Source organism: Corvus hawaiiensis, chromosome 19, assembly GCF_020740725.1.
Source record: "Corvus hawaiiensis isolate bCorHaw1 chromosome 19, bCorHaw1.pri.cur, whole genome shotgun sequence".
Lineage (NCBI taxonomy): Eukaryota > Metazoa > Chordata > Aves > Passeriformes > Corvidae > Corvus > Corvus hawaiiensis.
In genome coordinates this window covers 839,325-860,104 of record NC_063231.1, presented here as the reverse complement: position 1 = coordinate 860,104, position 20,780 = coordinate 839,325, and the positions used below count along the sequence as shown (strand labels likewise).

At 51.8% G+C, this 20,780-nt stretch overlaps 1 protein-coding gene across 4 annotated transcripts in view; it reads right to left on the bottom strand.

Annotated features, from left to right (window-relative positions):
• Nucleotides 1-20,780, bottom strand: part of RNF213 (ring finger protein 213) — a 46,727-nt gene that overhangs the window by 15,954 nt on the left and 9,993 nt on the right. For all 4 annotated transcript variants that reach the window (XM_048323447.1, XM_048323446.1, XM_048323448.1 and 1 more), the window contains exons 10-36: nt 20,424-20,622; nt 20,148-20,203; nt 19,751-19,904; nt 19,131-19,283; nt 18,415-18,513; nt 17,584-17,706; nt 17,049-17,229; nt 16,317-16,490; nt 15,894-16,052; nt 14,998-15,602; nt 14,547-14,712; nt 13,754-13,971; nt 13,115-13,255; nt 12,819-12,980; nt 11,240-12,380; nt 10,591-10,784; nt 10,083-10,235; nt 5,831-9,421; nt 5,496-5,632; nt 5,120-5,215; nt 4,566-4,684; nt 3,897-4,019; nt 3,217-3,293; nt 2,319-2,466; nt 1,870-2,005; nt 1,284-1,472; nt 706-845 (exon numbers count right to left, since the gene is read on the bottom strand). In XM_048323447.1, the coding sequence (XP_048179404.1) occupies nt 706-845; nt 1,284-1,472; nt 1,870-2,005; nt 2,319-2,466; nt 3,217-3,293; nt 3,897-4,019; nt 4,566-4,684; nt 5,120-5,215; nt 5,496-5,632; nt 5,831-9,421; nt 10,083-10,235; nt 10,591-10,784; nt 11,240-12,380; nt 12,819-12,980; nt 13,115-13,255; nt 13,754-13,971; nt 14,547-14,712; nt 14,998-15,602; nt 15,894-16,052; nt 16,317-16,490; nt 17,049-17,229; nt 17,584-17,706; nt 18,415-18,513; nt 19,131-19,283; nt 19,751-19,904; nt 20,148-20,203; nt 20,424-20,622 (8,834 nt within the window). The remainder of the gene's footprint in view (nt 1-705; nt 846-1,283; nt 1,473-1,869; nt 2,006-2,318; nt 2,467-3,216; nt 3,294-3,896; nt 4,020-4,565; nt 4,685-5,119; nt 5,216-5,495; nt 5,633-5,830; nt 9,422-10,082; nt 10,236-10,590; nt 10,785-11,239; nt 12,381-12,818; nt 12,981-13,114; nt 13,256-13,753; nt 13,972-14,546; nt 14,713-14,997; nt 15,603-15,893; nt 16,053-16,316; nt 16,491-17,048; nt 17,230-17,583; nt 17,707-18,414; nt 18,514-19,130; nt 19,284-19,750; nt 19,905-20,147; nt 20,204-20,423; nt 20,623-20,780) is intronic.

Sequence of the window (20,780 nt, the reverse complement as noted above, 5' to 3'; positions counted from 1 at the left end):
CATCCAGGGCAGTAAGGAGGGACTCAGGCCAGGCCTTGTCAGCCCAGCACCAGTGTCGTATTTCTGGAATCTCACCTTGTCATTAACTCTTGGAATCTCCACAGCATTTTGAATGCAAGGGCACAGAATAGGTGAGAAAGATGAATGGTGAGAAGCACAAAGAAAAGCTGCCTGCACAGAGCTCTGCTGGCTCACAGGAGCACAGAGGGACTGAAGGTGACTCCAGCTGTGGCTGTAGTTAAGGCAGACATAAAAGCCACACTAGTCGTAATCCACAGTCGAGAAAGGTAGAAAGGTTTTTTTTCTCTATTGCTGTTCTTATACATCTTCACAATTGCTGTGGCCTATTGAGATTGGCTGCTCAGCAAACAATGACAAGGCTGTCTAACAAACAATGACCATTCAGGCAGTAAACAATCAGCTATACAAGCAAAAGTATAGTTGCTACATATTATCCACAAGTTCTCCCTTGTACACTCTCAATGTCTCACAACAAGAACATCTTCTCTCATTGATTACCTTCTTGGCCTTCTCTGTGGGTTTTACTAAAGCTGCAGAATTTCACTGTAATATTCTAACAGGTAAATTCTGACTGGTTTCAGGTCTAATTCTGTGAGATTGTCACTCCAGCTGTCAATCTCCTCATCCAGTGACAAACCAGAGCTCAAAGGGCAGTGGATGGAGATGCTCAAGCCAGGCTCTCACCTTCAGTGTTTTTGATGTACCGAGCCTCCAACCACATCTCTTCCAGGTACTCCTTTATCCTCCAGCTGAAGGGCATCTCATTCCCAACATCAGCAGATACCATCATGTTGTTCTGCACCAGGATTATCTCTGGCTGAGGGCTGGGGGTTTAAAAGGTCATTAATGCACCAGGCTTTTGTCTGGGAAGCACAGTTCAGACAACAGAGGCAAGAGGCTGCAGAAAGCAAACGAGCCCTAGAAGGGGAGGGAACTGCAGGACTCTGATACAGCTCACCCTGCCAGCTGTGGAGCCTTGGCCCTTCCCCAGGCAGCATTCCCTGGGCAGGCTGCGCTGGCAGGACACGGCTGCAGGGGCTGGGTAAGGAGGGGGAACATGCCAAGGGCCAGGGAGCAAAGCCCAGGAGCACTCGGGGCCACAGGCAGGAAGAACAGACTGAACTCAGTGAGCAGTGCCCTGCTGCCCTCGTGGAGCAGCCAACAAACAGAATCCCTCTGCCACAGGGGGTTAGAGCCAGTGCTGGGCTGCTCCCAGTGCTGCCAGCCCAGCCCAGCCCTCCTGCTGCTCCTCCCAGGCTCACCTGTTCTTCCCCACAGCGGCAGGGACACTCAGGAGTTTGGTGTCACTGAAGATGAACATCCACAGGTCTGTCACACACTTTGCTGCCGGCCTGGCCAGCAGCTCCAGGTTGCCATTCCTGTCTATGACAGCAATCAGGAGAGCCAGGAAGGGAGTGATCACCTTCTGGACTCGCTTCCATAGGGTGTTCCTTTGGGGAGAAAGACATGGAGAAACCTGTGAGCAATAACATCAGCAAAGCAGGAGGTGACTGTCCTGAATAACTGCTGACATTTGCATGTGATAGAATCCTAATCTTGCCTTTATGGGAAAAAAATACCACCAACAAAAACCCCCTGCACTTCTCTCACTCCTGGCTCACCTGTACTCCCACTCTTCCTTGTGCATTCCTGTCCCAGTACAGCCCCTTCAGCTCTAAGTCACCCTCTCCCCCAGGAGAGGCTAAAATTGCCTTCTGAGAGTTTCCAGCACAGACTGGAGACTGACACTGCAAATTCTCAGCTTACACAAAGCTGCTCTCTCTGCTGCACAGGTGCCACTTGCAGACTCTTCCTGGAAGGCTGCAGGTGACAAGGCTCTGTCCTCACCTGAAGGTACCTGCCTCCTGCAGAGCACTGAGGTTGGAAGCCTCCCGAAGCACCCAGTTTTTTGGGTGAAGAGAATTTTCTTCTTGCTTCTTCAACAGGCTGGAGAGACGAGCCTTGGTTATCTTCAGGAAAGAGGCTACAAAACAACAGGGAACTTGTATTTTCTCTTCTATTAGCTTGGACCCAAATATGCCACCAAGCACAGCATTTGACAGTTGTTTCAATAATTGGCCGGCTGGGGAAAAAACCAGCCAGCATAGCCAGAGAAAAAGCCACCACTTGAACAGCAGGAAAAACCCCTACATCCATCAACAGACTGGAGCATGGACACACACTCCTGGGAGATGCCCCTTGTCTGCACCATAGCAAGGACCCTTGGGTCCCCAGTGACCTGACTGCCATGTTTTGGTGGTCCCCAGATGCCCAGGGACACTCCCTGCAGCACACACCTTTCAGCTTATCCTCTTTGGAGAAAAGGCCAAGGAGAATCTCAATTCTCTTCCTGCTCCGACTCAGGTCTTCGTTCTGGTCCCGCAGCATCCCCACAGCACTCTGCACACAGGTCCTCAGCAGCACAGTGGTGTCCAGGATCTCACCCTGCCCAGGAAAACGAGGGCATTCCCCTTCAGAGTGCCCCTCCTGTCCCCAGCACACCCCTCTGGTAAGGGTCACAGTGCTCCCTCAAAAGGGCCTGTTGCCTGGCATCCCTGCTCCCGGCTCCCCTCATCTCAGGCTGCAACTCTCAAGAACACGATGCAACCTCCGTGGCCCTTTCAGACTAGCCTGAGACACAGCATTTGTACTGAGGTAAGATTCCTGCAGGGGAAAGATTCAGCACTTTGAGGAAAGAAGTGGAAATAATCACTGTGACCAGGGAAAATCTGCCCTTCCTGGGAAATGCTACATGTCCCTGGTCCTGGGCAGGTCCAGCTGAGGCTGTATGGGGCACACGAGGCAGTGTAAGTGTGGCTGCAGCACAGCGAAACCCTCAGACAGCTCCAGCACACACCTCAGAGCACACACAGCTGGAGTGAGGCTCAGGGCCACAGCTCCCACCTCCAGGGGGAGAAAGGCAACAGAAACTCTTAAACCTGATTTTTAAAAATCAGAAGAATGAAATGACTAAGGAACTATAGGGTCCTTAGAATGGTTTATTTCTTTAGTGATGCTGATTTTGACTGGGCAGTGGGGAGGAGGAATTTGTGTCTGATCAGTAACATTCGTGATGCAAATATTGCTGATAGGTTTCAAGTGAAGGGCAACACAAAAGGTGTGTTGCACCTATGGATGACAGAGCAGAGAGCCACAGTGACAGCTGAGAGGCAAACAAACGTATTCTGAACTGACCTCATGGTGCTCTGGCACTGGTGTTTCAACCTCCATCTCTTCCTGCTGTGCTTCTCCATTCACAGGCAGAGCTGCAGCTAAGGTGTAGAATTTTTATTAGAAAGCAGCAGTGCCCTCCTGCATCAGTCAGATGAGAGTTTATTTTAGCAACTGCATCCCAGAGCAGCAGAACATCTGTCAGAGATGACTGATGTCATTAGCACCTGCATGAGTAGCTGAGATCCACCTCTCAAGCACAGAGACAGCTGCTTGGGCTGTCAGGCTTCATGCAGCAAGAACTGGAAGAAATGTGACACTGAGCTAATGCCTTAAGTTCTCCCTGACTCCTGTCAGGCAGTGTGGTGAAAGGAAAAGGAGTAAGAAAAAGCTCAGGTGAAAGAAAGACCCTTGTCAGTGGTCTCTGCCATGCAGCATCTGCTGCCTCCTGTGCTGGGACAGAGCACTCAGGCTGCTGAGCAGTGCAAATGCCACATTTTTGTCAAAAGAAAAAGGGGAAAATACCAAATTAACTTGCTTGATGACCTGAAGTTGTCATAATGAATTAAATACAAGTTGGGAGCCATGTGGTGATCCCCCCAAAACCAGGTGCTGAGCAGGGGAAGTCATCAGATACATTGTGCCAGTTCCTGTAGTACCAACTCTGGGACCACAGCTCCCCTTTTCCCCAGCACACAGCTCACCTTTGGTTCCACCTGGATCCTCAGAGAACACCTGGCTGATGGTGAGGTTCTGCAGGGCTGTCAAGTCAGAGATCATGTCCTTGGATCTGCGGAGGTCATCTATGTGCACCGACTGCCACAGCCCTACAGGCAGAGAACAACAGGGAATCATTCCCAGCCTGCAGCTCCTTCTTCCAGAAGAGCTTCCCCAGAATTACCTGCCAGCACCATAACCTGTGGGGTTTCATGCAGAGTCCACTAAATCCCACCTCTTGCTGTAAGAGGAGAAAGCACGATGCCCTCAGAACCCCCTGCCCTGCCTGACAGTCCCAAGGTTCTGAGGCTCTCAGAAGCCCCCAGGCCCAGAGGAACCTTGCTGCTGGGAGCAGAACACATCAGCACCTGCTGCAGAGCTGCTGGGGGACAACACAGCCATGGAGTTACCCTTGTGGCTGTGTGCTGCTCTCCAGCTGACTGGAGAGAGGACCTGTATGTCAGCAGGCAAGGCAAGGTGCTCTCACCCAGGACTGCCAGGTACTGATCCCCTGGGGAGTCCTGTGGGACAGGGAAGCAGCTCTGACAACCCACAGGACACATTGAGTCCAGATTTTCATTTAAAGGAAAGTGAGGAAGAGAAATGATTGCCTGAAGGCAGCTGAAGAGTGAGGAGGGGCAGATGGGCACACCCACCTCCATGGAATCCCACGTAGGATGTTCCTCCTTCCAGCCGGGAAAGCTTCATGATAAAGTAGACAAAGACAGAGACCTCTCCCAGGTCTACCTTGTTGATCTCATTAACAACAGTGTACCTGCAACAAAGAGAAAATGCTGCTGGCAGAGCAAAGGCAGACAGAGGTTCATGGCCACAGGTCCCTCCTCAAGAGAGAACACATTTCCTCTCCCAGAACAGACACAGGGGACTCCCACTCCTTCCTCCCAGCTGTGATGCCGAGCTGCCACCTGCAGCTGTGCCCTGAATTACCCCATGAGCCTCAGCTCTTCAGGAGTTCTCAGCCAGGGGCCAGAATTCACACTTCAAAGGGGATTATCTGCTCATTTGACCCAGCTTATCTTATTTTGACTTGGGTTATGGATTATGTGAAACACAATTAGTGCATTTAGATTCATTCTGCTACAGAATAAAGGATTGCACATTCCTGAGTGTGAGATACCCAAACAGCACCAATAACCAAACACGGTGAGGAGCAGCCAGGCAGAACTGAACCACTCCACACCGCACTCACTTGGCTGAGGCGATGAGCTGGGCATCCTGAGAGCCATCTTCAAAGTCTGTCTGAATAATGAGGACTTTATTTCCTGAAGTGGTATCCAGGAAATCCCTGAAGAGTGAAAAGGAATTTAACAGAAGTCACTAAGTGTAAAGACCAAACACTAAAGACCACAGAACCAGTCACTCCACATTAGCTGTAGCTGCTGCAGGAGGAAAGATAAAAACACCAAACCTCATCTCATGTGATGGAGCTGATAAAGTCTGTCCTGAGCCAGCCCACTGCCAGCACAGCCCCCTTTTCCATATGCACCACTCCAAATGCTCTGCCCACACACCTTCCACGCAGCTGCCAGCCTATTCCAAGCAGGAAAACACAGGCCCAGACTCACCGGATGCCCTTCAGGAAGGAGTACTCTGTGTCAAACTGCTGCAGGAACAGAATCTGCGGCCTTTGGGCCCTGCCCTGCACCTCCCTCTCCAGGCAGGCAGCGTCGGCACTGGTGAGCAGCCGGGAGAAGGTGGTGACCTGAGGAAAAAGGGGCAGGAATATAGCACAGACCCACCTGTGCTCCCAGGGGCTGCCAGCCTGCTGCAGAGCTGGACTGCCCCCACCTCTGCACACCCGGGCACCGTGGTGCACGCAGGCGTTGCCATCCTGCAGCCCTGGCAGCAGGAACACAGAGCTGGGCGCAGCTCAGGAGGCTTTGGAGGAGCCCGGGCTCACCTCGGTGAAGGCCGTCTGGGGCCCGGCCCCCGCGTGCACGTGGGCGCGGAGGAAGTCCGCGAAGGACGTGTGCTGCTGCTGCCTGAAGTAGGTGTGGGCCAGGGAGTCTGCCGTGAACACCCCCACGGAGTTGCAGAGGCGGATGACGGCGTCGGGGGTGGCACAGTTGAGCAGGGCCAGCCGCGCCTCCTCCTTGACGCGGGGCAGGAGCTCGGCGGGGCCGCAGGCCGGGCGCAGGCGCTGCGTGCCCTGCAGCACCAGCGAGGCGCAGGTGTTGGCGTGGTAGCCCACGAACACGTCCGCAGGCCTGTACTGCTGCTGGCTGATGAAGTGCTCCTCCGTATTGACCGCCGTGAACTCCTGCACCCACTGCTGCAGCTCCTGCACGGCTTCCCTCTGCCCCTTGTCCAGCATGGTGCTGATGTCCAGGTAGTGCTTCTCCAGCCGGTTGATCAGGGGGATGGGGAAGTGCTTGTACACCACCTCCTTCTCCTCAATGACGATCAGGCGGAACTTGGGGTGCACCCGGCACTTCACCCGGTGGGTGCCCAGCCCCAAATCCACGTACTTCTGCCCAGCCAGGTACACGTAGTACTGGTTGAGGGCATCGTAGAGGCTCTCATAGAGGTTCTGCAAGTTGAGGAGCACAACCATCTGGCCAGTTTCCATGCAGACCTTCACTCGGTTGATGTTCCTGCATATCTGGGTATATTCTTGGTCCTTAGGAAAACTGGAGCCAAAGATAATTTCTGGCTGCTGTCGGGCAGTGAAGAAAGCCTGCTGGAGGATCTGCAGCGCCGCGTAGTTCTCAGTCAACACAAGCAGGTATCTGCAGTCCCCGTCCTCAGCACTGCTGTAAATGTTCTGTCGGATCAGCTCAATCCTACTGATATCATGAGCATGTATCTCTCCTTTTTCTAGCAACTTGGAGGTGAATATTTCCAAGGCATTGACATCATCCTTGCCACCGAAGTTACGGAGAACCACTGCAGCGATGTCCTGAGGTGTGGGCTCACTTTTGGAGCTCTTAGCTAAGGCAAAAAACATCTTTATGAGGCTGTAGTAGTCACGCAGGCCAAAGAACTCCCTGTCTTGGGCCTTGCAAATATTTTCATACGCATCTGCAAAGTGATGGAAATACTGCTCGACCTTCTGCAAAGCCCCTCGTGCTGAGCAGCAAATGCCCTTTGCACTCTCGATGAGCTCCTCTCTGCTGGGGTCCCCACGAGACACAAAGATGCCTCGGTTCATCTTAGCAGGGTCCAAAGCCCAGTTGGAAATCCCGATGAAGCCAACCTTTTTGTGAGGAAGAGGGACATCATCTATGCAGCCATCCTCCAAAAGTGGATGCAAAGTCTTCAAGGGCATTTTGGGAGAGTCTTCTGCCAGCCCAATCTCATCCAAAACCACCACTGATACATACTCCTCCAAGTTCTTCCCTTCTTGGAACCGAGCACAGTGCTTGAAAGTGCCTATGATTCCCTCTGGAGTGGAGAGGGGGCTGCACTGAAAAGACACGAGATGGATCTGCTTCAGGTCCTTGAACAGATCAGAATGAGCTGCTTGGCCCTGCATAGCATCGGCCACGATGGTTTTCGCCAGGGATTTGGAGCTCCCAGGCTTCCCGACAAGAAAAAGAGGGATTTTCAGCTCAATACAGATGACCATCATGAAGACATTTTCCTTCAAGGCCAAGTTCCTTGCGATGGTATCCCGGAGCGGCACCCCACTCAGGAATAAGTCCTGCATCAGGGAGATTTCTTCCAAAATCTTTTTCTGGGTATCGTAAGGCTTTGGGAGGACCTGGCTGATGGCATTCCTGTACGGCTCCTTCCTTTCCAGGGATGCGTGGTAGCAGACCCCAACTGCCAGCACCAAGGACCAGATAACGCTGTTTCTGTCGCCGCTGCCCTTGGGAGCTTTCCTCTCGGCCAGGTACTTCTCCAGCTCCCTCAGCAGCAGCTGGCTGTGCCTGTAAAACCACTTGAACACCTCCATGCAGCGCTCCACGTCCCGCAGGCTGACGAAGCTGCACTCGTCGTCCCTCCGCCTCATGTACTGCTGGGAAGCAAAGAGCACCTCTGTGACCGTCCCCACCTCGTCCCTGGCCATGGGCAGCTGCTCCGCCACGCGCTGCACGATCTGCTGGATGTACATCTTCTCCGTGTGGTTGTTGAGCTGCCCAAAATCCCACACCAGCGGGATCATGCTGGGCGGGAGCGCGTGCACCCGGTACACGAGCTGTCTCAGCGGGATAGATCCCAGCTTCTCCCTGGTGTCATCGGCTTTGACCCGGTAGCCCAGCCCAGCCAGCTCCAGGCGCTGGATCATCCTGTCCGTGTGCTTCCGGTAGGGGTTGCAGGCTGCGATGATCCGCAGGCCAGAGCCAGAGGCCAAAGGCTTCCCCTGCACCGTGCGGTCACACAGAACCTCCTTGATGCTGCTCACGGCCTCCGTCGTGTTGGCTTCATCGAAAAAGAGGACGGTGTCCAACCCGTGCTGCTCCTTGTTGGATTTAGCCAGGGCTTCTGCTTCTCTGATCCTGGCATAGATCATCTCTGCAGTGGTACCTCCATGGACCTTGACAAGCTTCATGTTCTCCACCTCTACTAAGCTTCTGCGTAACTGACACAGGAACTTCACCAGCCTGGTTTTCCCACAGCCTGTTTCTCCCATGATGACGACGGGGATGTTGCACCGGAATCGCATCTCGATAGCCAGGATTTTCAGCACGTTGTCTGTGGTGAGCTCGTACGTCTCGTCGGGGTCAAACACCCAGGGGATCCCCAGCACCATGCAGAGCCTCTCGAGCTTCTCCTCGCGGGGCAGCTCGTCGAAGGGCACGTTGAAGGGAACCCTCTGCAGTACCAAGCCGCGGTACAGCTGGGCAGTCATGATGTCCCGCTTGATGACTTTGCCGTTCAGAGGATTGATGGCATCAATGCGATTCCCGTTCTGCTGGAAATGGAAACCAATGAATGTCATGGACACACGATCCTCATTGAAAAACAAATAGGGATGAGGCTCCGACTCCCACTTCTTCCGGATGCGGAAAGGAAGCAGATCTTCCTCCGCGACGTTCTCCAGGTGGGAGGATTGTCTTCCTGAACTCTGGTCAGAAATGTTCAGGGAGGGCGTCGCAAAATCCCGTGCCATTAAAATCATGAAGCTAACCACAAAGTTCTTGAAACCTTTCAAAGTGTCCTGGACAAAGTTAGGGTTGCAAAAGACAGAAGCTTCACAGTCTCTCAACTGAATGTTGAGAAACCAGGTGAAGTTGCGGAGCTCTGCCCAGGAGGGATCCACAACCCCGCAGTGCAGGAGGAAGAGCTGCAGGCATTCCGCAGGGCTGCCTTCCACCGAGAGCGCCTCGTACTGGAACATGTCCAGGTCACACCCCTGGTCAAACCTCTTCAGGTACTGGAAGGGTCTCTGGAAAGCCTCGCTGCAAAATTCCTCCTTGTCCATTCCTGGGTCCGAAACATCCCCAGAACGGTTCCCAAGTGTCTCCATTTCTAGCACTTCTTTGGGAGACTTGCATGTTATTTTAGGGAACACGTCCAAGAAGTGACACTTCTGGCTTGCTGACATCTGGAGAAGAAAAAAGAAAAGGTCATCACAGAGCTGTAGCCTTGATCTTCATTAGTTTAGTTAATCTGTTCTTAACAGTCTCCTTGCCTAAAACCACAGGCCTGAGGAACAGGAACCAGCCTTTTCCCCTGTGCATCCCTTCTTCCACTTGAAGTGCACCAGTGAATCCTATTCCCTCCTACATTTTCCTTCATGGAATATGAGTCTGGCATCACCTCCAGCCCCTTCTCAGGGCTGCTTCAAAGAAAACGAAACCCAATAAACTGTTATTTATTCCAGTCACTTCGGTTCTTACAGCCGCATATAAACATTCCCCTACTTTAAAACATGCAAATTAGCATGAGGGAGATTAGATTTTGCATTTTTATGTTTCCTATAAATGCTACAGTGGGGGCAGTGAGGCTTGGACTAACAGGCCGTCAGAAATCACCAACCCAAGGAAACCGGACAGGCCTAATTTGCTCTCTGGTGTTAATGTCACTTTGTACAAGAGCAGGGACACCAGCTGTTCTGGGATACAGCACACCCCGAGTGAAACAGGGAACTCCTGTGCTGTGTTTACAGTCACAGGCCCTACAACTCACCACAGCTCATGTACAAAGTGCACACATGTGCAAAGTGACTGAGAAATTCCCAGAAAAGGAGCACTGCTGGTACGTACAGGTCTGGCTGCTTTCTTTGGCACTGGGGACTCCTCCAGGATTTCAATGATGTACAGATGGCACTTCTGCCGTAGCCACATATTGCCATTATTATCTCTCAGGTACTGCAAAACCAGCAGCTTGAAGAGAAACTCTGGAATTCCACGCTGCACCTGTCACAAGAAGAGATACAGAAGCATTTCCTCTTTATTTACCCATCACAACTTCACAGAATCACAGAACAGTTGAGGGTGGGAAGGCTCTCTGTTCAAAGCAGGCCGATGTAGAACAGGCTGCCCAGGGCCACAGTCAGGTTTTTAATGTCTCCAAGGTTAGAGACTCTACAGCTTCTCTGGGCAACTGTTCCAGAGTTCAATTACCTTGATGGTATTTGTGTTACTTACACAATAATTAGAAAACACATGATAGGGAAATGGCTAATCGAGAAACAAGAACTTTAAAGAAAGCTCCTGCAAGGATCCACACAGGACTTGTACGACAAGGCAGCTCTGGGAGGGATGTACTTACTGAGGAGGTGATATCGAAATGGAATATCATGGGCTTTGTCTGGTGTTCTCTCTTCAGAAAAGGCAGGAGGGATTTTAGCACTTTATCTTCATCCACTTCTGGTTCAATTAGTCTGATAGTTTTCAGAAGTTCTGTACAGTCAGGCTGCTCTTCTTGCAGTCTCTCATGCAGCCTCTTCACACACAGAGATTTCCCTGTTATAAAAACCACCACAAGAGTTAAAGCCATCAATATCACATACATCATATTAAGACCATAATAGACAGAAGGAAATAAAATGTTTAAGTATCCCATGCCCTGAAATCCCTGAAGCTTCCTAAAAGGCATTCCAGAAGGAAGTGTAAATCCGGTTTGAGCAGCTGGAGTCCGGAATCCAAGACACTGCTCTTGTTACCCATATGGTTTGTTTTCCTTCCACTGCCTGAGAGAAGCTTTACTCTTTAATAGGACTTGAGTCTATTCTATTTAATGCTGGTTTCTAAAGTCAAACCAGGGGATAAGGTGACTTCCAGCTTTCGCCTCACTGCACTGACCAGTCTGAATCGCTCTTTTTGACCAAGATACTTAAATCTTGGACACAGAACCTGGCAAGGTGAACCCCACTCGGGTTTTGAACTCAGCAGAGCCCACTCTGCATGTGCCACCTTACCCATGCCGGCTCTTTTGGAAGACACCATCCCAACACACATGTGCTCCTTGAACACGGACGCAGCAGAGTTGGAGGGCTGAGCGACTCGGAAGTGGCGCTGCAGGTACTGCTGGATCTCTGCTCGTGACCTCTGGGGAGTCATGTGCACTTTGTAGTGGCTGAAGGCAGAGGGGAGGTAGCTGTTGTCCCGCTCGCAGTTGCACAGGATGATGAGGCGGTAGGAGTTGTTGTAGCGCTGCAGGTGCTGGAACAGCTCCTCTGCCCTGCAGCTGACGTCGTAGCTCAGCTCATCCGCGTAGAGCATGGTGTAAATCTTCTCCCCCCCGTGGCAGGGAATGAGGCACCTCCGCAGGAACAGCCCCACCTGCTCAGCACTGGTCTGGGGCGTGCACAGCAGAACCTCATCGAAGGTGGGAAGGGGCTGCTCGGGGCTGTTCATGTAAATGGCCAGGGCAGAGCTGAGCACCTCAGAGCGAGGGCAGGTGATGAGGTTGGGCTGGCCCACACAGAGCAGGTCCTGGGGGAAATCTCTGGTGATACATTCCCTGCCCCTGCTGGCCAGGTTCTTCAGCCACACGCCCAGTGTGTCAATGTCCAGGCAGTTGGGGAGGAAGGAGCCCATGTTGCTCATGTAGCACTCCCAGATGGACTCCAGCCGGGCACTGAGGTCCTTCTCGCCATCCAGCAGCACTTGGAAGTCAGAAACAGCCTTCCCTGAGCTGGGAGGCCCCTGGCTCCCGAGGGCTCCGAGGACGTCCTGCTCGGTGCAGTCGCGGTTCAGGAAGGAGAGCATCATGAGGGCAGCCTGGCTGGGCGTGCCCCGCCCCAGCTCCGAGCACAGGTACACCAGCTGCTCCGCACTGTAGTAGTTCAGGTAGAAATGCTCAAATCGCTTTGTGTACATGAAGCTTTTCCAGCTCTCCAGGAAACTCTCCATGGTCTTGCAGAGGGCTGGGAGCACAGCTGCCATATCCCCTTGCCCTTCCAGCACTGGGATGGGGCCCAGGGAGAAGTCTATAAGAACACAGGATTCTCTTTCAGGTGAACAATACACCTGGGCAAGCCAGGAGCGGAAAAGCATGTTCCCAGCTGAGTAAAGGTCTATAAAGGCCTGGGCAAGTCTCTGAACATTCGAAAAGACCTGTGTGAGGACAGAGGAGAGAGAAACAAAGCTGGTTTACAAGTTTCAGCCATGAAACCACTGGAAAGCCATTCACTGAAGAGGAAGTCTTTGGTCCCAAGGTGTGTCAGGCTTTGTACGGCAACCACAGGCTCTCTGTGACTTTCTAACAGCAGCATCCCCAGGAAACCAGTAAGGAACTCCCAGCTTGCTACAAAAGTACAGTAATGCTGCCAGCCAGGACAATCCCCAGTGCAGCCAGAGGATAAGGCCACCAGTCCACTGTTCTGCCTCCAGCTTAGTTCTACCCTAACAAGGAACCAAAGGCAGGAACACCCATGTGCCTGTGACCACCACCCCCAGCAACTCCACTGTCAACCACAGCCTTAACAGCTGACACTCAAGGGCAAATCCAGTCCTAACCCCAACACCAGTAACCCACTAGGTTTGGAATCTGACCTCAGAGAACCTCTCCACCACCAGGCCTTGCTCTCCCTTGGCTGACATGAGCATCAGTTTGTTCTGCAGCTCGCGGAGCTCCGCCAGCGAGTACTTCCAGGAGGCCTCGGCATCCCCCGAGCTCCCCGGGAGGGTGAAGCGCAGAACACTGTCCAAGGAGACCTGCCAGAGCAGAAGTTGTCAGCGTGGCTGGGGCTGAGGCTCTGCCCAAGGCCAGGGGAACACTGGGGCAGCAGCCCCCAGGAAGGAGGGGCAGTGGGAGCCTCCCTGGCCGGTTCCAAGCTGAGTGACCTCACCTTCTGGCCATCAGCTGGTGCTCTCAGCACATAGACCCCTCTGCTGTTGATGGCAGCTGCCAGGGACAGCGAGGACAGCTCCACGGAGCCATGGCTCTCCTTCACTGTCTTCAGCCACTCCAGGTGCTGAGCCGAGGCACGCTGTGGGGAGAGGAGACACAGCCCTGCCCTGACTGCTCTGAAATCCAAGACCTCTGGGCTTACACCTGATCAGGACAAACAGCTTGGGCTGGCACAAGAGTTTCACGATGGGGGAGGAAGAAATGAATGAGTACTGGCTTCAGCCTGCTCTTTCTGCACAGCTCTCCCTTACCCACTCCATGGGAGGCTGAACAGAGTCCACAGTGCTACAGAAACAGGCCCTGCTGCAAAAGGGTAAGAGTTCCCAGCCACCCACCTCTACACCACATCAGGCTGGAAAGTTTCAGCAGTGCCCTGGAGAAACCTGTGCTACACCAGTTACAGCTGCTGCAGTGAATTATTGTGCCATAGAAACATCAGATGTTTTTCCTTCCAATAACAAGAGCTGCAGTGATGTCCCCACACAGGTGCCATTTGCCCAGTGCAGTCCAACTTCCAGCCACTCCCGGAAGGCAGAAATGCAGGAGGATGCAGAGGCCCTCCTCCAGCAGAACTCACCAGTTTCTCGGGGAGGGTCTCGTCGCTGTCCAGGGCTCGCCACAGCTTCTGCAAACAGCGCATGAAGTCCTCAAAGCCCGAGTCCTGGCGGAGCTCGTAGAGCAGAGAGGAGTAGCCGTGCACAGTGCCGTGGAAACACGCCACACGGTCCACGTCCATGTCATTCTCCCCCGCTGAGATGGACGCCAGGTCAACGAACACCTTCAGCTCATTTATATCTGAAATGAGGCAAATGCAGCAGGGAACAACAAATGAGGCAGCTTGGGCACCACCCCTCATCACCACCTTCCACAGGAAATGCAGAAGAATGCTTTGAACAGCAGCTCCTGTGCAACTGCCTTCCCCCATCAGCTTTCCCAGGTCATCCATCCATCCATCCATGGACCCCTTGGGCTCTGGTGTCCCCCACAGGCCCCCGGATCCCCAGCCAGGATGGGAGCAGTGCCTGCGGGTGTCTGTGTAGGTCACACAGCTCAGCTGGCAGGCACACAATTCCATCCTCTGAAACAGCTGGCCTGAACTGAGCAGCAGCAGCTACTAAAGCCCTCCAGGCCCAGCCCAGCTCCCAGCAGGGTGGTCACTGTGTGCTGCAGCAGCCTACAGTGCATGGGCACACTTAAAGGGTCTTCACAGCACGTTCCACACCAAAACCCATCAGAGATCTAACTATCAACACCAGAAGCTGCAAAGGCACAAAGCAGATGGGTCAGGGATTCAGTGCTCCTCCTGCCCCCACACAAGCTGCCATCCCTTCTAGTACTCTCTGTCTAACTTCTGGATGAGCAGCACACACCTTTCAGTGCTTCTCTGACCCAGCAGACAAACTCCTTCTGCTGGGCCAGCTCCCTCAGACAGCCCCGGCGGGGCACGGTGATCCCCTGCAGCAGCTTCTTGGCTTGCACGAGCTCAGGGCTGATGGAATCCAGCTTCTGTGTCTTGTAGGATTCAAGCTTCTCTGTCTGGAAAACAAGTGGTACAAACACACACTGAGTCTGGAATTGGGAAATGCCACTGGTTCTGCACCAGGGAAAGGAAAGCCCTCTGCAAAACCACACTCCCACAGAGCAGTATCCTCATCTCTCTTCAAGGAATGACGACACAAAAGCACTTTGAACACCTGATTTTTACCTCAAATAAGCATTTTGGGACAAGGAACGGCTCTTGACAGACTAGGATAGACTTGTGGGAAGATTCAAATTTAGCCACCACCCTGACAGTACAGAGCCAAAGTCAGAGATACTTACTATATGCAACAAGTTTTCCAGGATACTGAAGTCACCGGAGAGGCCTAAACTCTCTTTGACGTGGGCAATGATCTTGGCAGCATCAAAGGTTACATGCATTTCATAGTACTGCTGGATCTGCTGGACTCGCTGGTCAACCCAGTCTCTGTCTTCTTCAGGCCAAAGCCCACAGATGGTGTTCAGCTCCGCTCTGAGATCTTTAGGATGATTTGTGAATTCACGGAAAATCCTATCAACTGCAGAAAGTGTGAGACTTCCTGATCTGAGATCGTCATACAGCATTGCATAGTTGTCAAAGCAAGGGCGGATCACGCTGCTCAAAACATCATCAAGGTCCAACTCAGGAACATTCTCCTCCTCCTCCTCCTCCTCCTCCTCCGGAGAGTCACACACATACTCCTCTCCTGCCTTCTGTGCTGCTTCTTCCCAGAACTGCTGGAAGACCACGCTGTCCTTAAAAGAGTGGATTTTGTGGACAAATTCTTTCAGCTCTGGCCTCAGGCTGTAGAAGGTCTGCAGGGGTTTCTTTCCCACACTCACAACTTGATTCAGTCTTTTTGAGCCAAGATCTTCCAAGTGTTGAAATTCCACTTCACCTACATCCACTGTAAAACAGAGACAGGTCAGAGGGAGATCAGGTGGTACAGCCTAGCCCCAGATCACTTCATCCCATCCCCCAAGCCACAAAATCCTATCAGGCAGGTGGACCCCTGTGAGTGTCATTTGATGCACAAGCACTCACTTGATCCCCCCCAGTGCTCTGGGTTTACTTCTCCCACCCCTCCTCACCCTCACTGTGGGGTTTAGAATCAAACCTGTTCCAAAGCCAAGAGATTTTCAAGGAAAATGCTGTTTTCTGGAGCTGCCACTTTCAGACTGCTCCCCCAGGACTCTACCTTTCACAGACTTCTGCACCTTCCTGCACATGCTCAAGAAGGTTCCTATTGCTTTTTTCTCTCTTCTGAGCAGCGTGACTTCTTCGTGCCTCAACTCCAGCAGCTCTTCCAGGCTTCTCTGGAGCAGTACCTTTTCCTCACCCAGCCGCTGGTGGTGCTCTGAAAGAAAACTCACCTGTAGGCACAGAGCAGACACTTCCCACCCCCTGCACCCCGACTCAGGTTGGGAATTGCAGAGCCACGAACCCCACAGCGACAACACGAACTGGAGCTGGGAGCTCCCTGCCCAGGCCAAGGGGCAGCACTGCAAACTCCTGGAGCATCTCCTGAGCATTCCTAATCCCTGCAGCACCAGCAGAGCAGACCAGCATCACTACAATGATGCTCTAAGCCAACCATGCCCCTTTTGAACTCATCTCTTACTTGTGTCCCAAATGCAGATGAACTGCTTCTTATGCTGGAAAACCTCTTCCAGATGTTTCACAAGGATGTAGCCTTTGTGGATGTCATCGGTGACACTCGTAAGCACAGAGTCTGCTATGGCCATGACATCCTTTGCTTCATCTGTCAGTTTGTCTAGGAGGTTTCTGTTTGTTCCTGTTCCAGAAACAAAGCATGTCAAACCGAGATCAGCCCTGTTTCCCAAAAACAGGCAGAAATCAGGAACTTTTCCATGTCATGGCACAGAGTCCTTCCATTTCCTACTGGATCCCTATCCAAGAGCCTGTGGGCTCACCACACCACCCTCCAACCCCTCACGTCTTTCTGAACAAAACCAGGATCTCAGGACAGGAATTTGGAAACCTTCCATGGAGAGCCCAGACCCAAACCCTGTGGAGCAAACAAAAGCCATTTGGATCCATTCACATGGCCAACTCTCTGGCATTTTTGTGTGGCAATAACTTGTGAGAACTTCCCAGAGAAAAAAGTTATGGTCTACAGATCCTGAGGAAGCTGCAGCAGATTAGCCCAAGAGGAATAGTGGCTCCCTCTTTCTTGGCCTTCCCTCTCCAAACCCAAGCTGAATACTCCAAGCATTGAGATGAGGACTAAAACAAGAGCAGGACAATTTCTCTGTTTGCTGCTCTGCACAGTGACAGCAGTAAGGCAGAGAAAAGCTTCTCAGGGCCTCCTAAAACCCAACTACACACCTACCATTAAAGCTGAAGATATGTTTGATGTCAGGCCACGTGAGCAGGTGGTGCAGAACCTGATCAAAATCCCCCTCAGACTGCCCACCCCTGATGGGCCACGACTTCACAATGACGGCTGACACGAGCTGGCTGAACTGGCCCATGTTGTAGGCAGAAATCATCTCCAGGAGATTGTTCTGCATCTGCCAGGGCACACAGAGAGGGCAGGGATGTGTCAGACTTTGAGATCCCACTGTGTCTGTCTCTCAAAACTGGCACTGACGTCAAGGAGTCACCTCCAGTGCTGAGATGTGTTCCAAAAAAGCCCTATGACACAACCGACACCAGAGGTCATGGTGGAAACACGTTACAAATATTCCTCATGGACCTCATTTTCTGATTTCTTGTTGATAGTTTTTGTTGTTGGTATAACAAACAATCCACAGCAACTCAAGCAACATCCAACGCCCCTTCCACCACAAGGCACATCCCTATGCTATGCAACAGAAATTCCACTTCTCCTTCTCCTCCCTCCCCCAGCAGAGCAAACACAATACCTGGCAAGCTGCAGTGACAGCCTCTATGGCACAGTTCTGGAAGCACCGGCTGATGGAAGAGTCCACCTGTGCGATTTGGGAGTGCTGACAACAGTACACCAAGATCTGGTTCACTGGAGGCTCCTAAAGGGCGAAAGGGAGGTTTCTTATCAACTCAGTTTCCAAAGTCTTTCTCCTGACAGCATCAAGGAGTGCTGCTATCAAGAAAATAAAAGGAACCTGAGCATCAGCCCATTTCTGAGGGTCTGGGAGATGAAACAAATAAATGCTTAAAAAATATTTTAATGATTTCCATTTAAAGTGTGTGTGATTACTTAATATCTACCTCTCCAAGCCAAGCTTACAGCAGAAAATATTTGTTTCCTGATTTCACCATGAAAATCGATGGCTTAATTTGTAACTGCTGTAGAAAGGAGATGAGGAGACACACAGGGTCAGTTTGGAAGGGACTTGCACATGTGGGTATGCATTTGGGAGCCTGAACAGCACCATTTCTGCACAATGAATGAAAAGAGAAGCACCACCTTGGCTTCTCTGAGCCCTTGGGTGCTTACTTTGCACTTGCTGGTTCTTAAAACTACAAAGGTGACAATTGCTCAGAACGTGCCATTTCCTCTGAAGCACCAGGACCTGCAGCCAGGCCACTGACACAATGACGGTGTGGGACACTGTCATGGCCAATTTTTGAGCCTCCAGAACCTGGTTTATAACAGCAATGGCAATTGTTAGGACCAAAGCCACCGTGTTTCCATGTGCTCCTTCTCCAAGGACAGCACAAGCCACTCCATCTGCTCTGAACCACCAGCCAGGACTGCCTGGGGTCTCCTCTACCTGCTGGATTCTTCTCTTCAGATCTGCAAGTAGAGTGCTCCTCCACGTCTGGGTGAACTGCTTGTCTGGAAAGCTGATAGTCACAAACTTATTCCAGGCCTGCAGGGGAGAAGCAAACAAACCCAAACCAATGAGTGCTGAGATTTAATAGAGAAGGAAATGAAAAGAACAATGTAGAAGAGATGCCCCACACGCCTCAGACAGTCTGCAGTCCTTCCAGATGTTTCCATCCCGAGGAAAAGGAACACTCCCAGGGCTGAAAAAAGCAGCTTTTAAGCCCAAGCAGTGTGTAAATGTCTCAGCTACTGAAGGAGACGTTTGGATGAGCCACTTCCACCCTGGTGCTGGGACCTGTCCCAGGGAGGGCTGGGAGCAGCAGCTCAGGCTGGCAGGGGCTGCTCTGAGCTTTGCCTGCTGGAAGGCCTGAGGACAACCAGTGGGACATGCTGGGAGCAAGACAACACCAACTAGGGGCAGCTCCTCACCCCAGAAATGCCTTTAGGAACAGCCAAGGAAAAGCAGGACTGAGGTGAGCTGAGCAGCACCAATTCCAGCCCTTTGCTTCTCAGCCCTGGAGTGTTTCAAACACTGCCCATCCCCATCCCACTCCTTACCCAGCCACAGCTACAGAGCCCAGTAAAGTGTCAGTAGACCCAAGAGCCTGCTTAAGCGACAGTAAAACCCCTTTTTATTCACATTACTAGAAGATGACAAACCCAAAGTTCACAATGGACAGAGAAGGTCACGTGCTCCAGGTACTCCTTCAGTAACTTCTGTTTTAAAGCATTTCTGAACCAGGTTCGAGCGTCCCTCAGAGCTCCACTGAGCAATTCTGCCACTGGAACATCCTGCACAGCATTCCCTGGAACCTGCCCCACACAGAGAAGACAAAAAACATAAACACAGTTCAAGCAGGAGAGCAACAGACAACTGATTTAAATCAGTATTTCTAAAAAGAAAGCCCAACTGCATCCAGAACACACAAATACCCCAGTACTGCTTGAATAAGCAGAGAGAGGCTGGGAGGGTGCAGTGCTTACAGGCAGTTTGTGCTTAAGCTTGTTCAGGAAGTAAAAATAACAAATGTTTAAGGGGAAACAAAACCAGACATAAAACAAAGCTTATCACAGCAAACCTGGAAATCTAACCTTATTTTCAATACGAACCAAACTCATGAGGTGATTCCACAACTCTTTGAAAGTACCACAACCTTGCTTAAGAGTGTGAAGTTCCTCAAGTTGAGACTGGATCTGATCTAAACCCAGTCTGTTGTACCCCACTTTTGGTATTTCTGGGTATCTTGCTCATATCAAGCCAAGAATTCCTTGGTACTCACTGCTGAGGGCCGAAGTTGGGCAACCTTGGCAATCAGGGTGGCAGTGGTGGCAGGGATCAGGAAAAAGTCCATGTTCTTGACGGCCTTGCAGAGCCTCTCGTGCAGGCTGAGGCAGCAGGACAAGCAGCACTGCCAAGAACGGGCTCCCAGAGCTCTGCAGGGCAGCAACACCGAGGGAGAATTAATTTTTTACTCCAAGGAAAAATAAAAAATTAAGAACAAAGTAAAAACCCCACGAAATTCAACACAATGCAGCAGCTCCCTCCCTCAGATGGATTTAAAAAATGGGATAGAAATTCAGGATTCTTTTCTTCACAGAGATATCAAGGCACACAAGCACAACCCCAGGCCTGGTGCAGATGCAGACAATGCTCTCACTAAGGTGCACTGCCCTTACCTGGCTGGGGGCTCATCCAAGGCACACAGCACTGTGTTTAGAAGCTTCTCTACCACCTGAGAGTGGAAAGACAAAAATATTAAACTGTGGGAGAAGCTTTACAGACTGGTTTCTGATTAGCAGTTATTTTTGCTTTTAGCTAAGCTTGAAGCTCTTTGTGCTGTGACATGCTGGCAGCCCCAACCCCCTCAGTGATGGTCAGTTCTGCCAAAAGACACCCAGGAGCCCAGTTTGAGCCTTTATCCCAGAGCTGGGTAAAGCTGCCAGAAGACAAACCTTACAGGTACTCCACAAGAAGTCAACGTTTTCTAATCTGTACGAGACACCTTGAAGAGTAACTAACAAATCACTGGAGAAGTCTTTTATGAACTCAGCCAGGCTCTGCAGGGGCAGCACACAGAGCCAGGACTTGACCAGAGTCACATCAAATTCCATCAAGTACTTCTTTTCTCTCATTCGTTCCAGCAAGGTCGCTCTGGAGGGGAGACAAAACAAAATCTTCAGGATTCCAAGGAACAAAAGGCCACAGAGGAGTCTCCTCCTCACTCCCGTGCTTTTGTCACCGCAGCTCAGGACCAGTGGGGGTCCCCAAGGCCAGGGATGGCAGAGCAGAGCCAAACCACTGAGCACAAG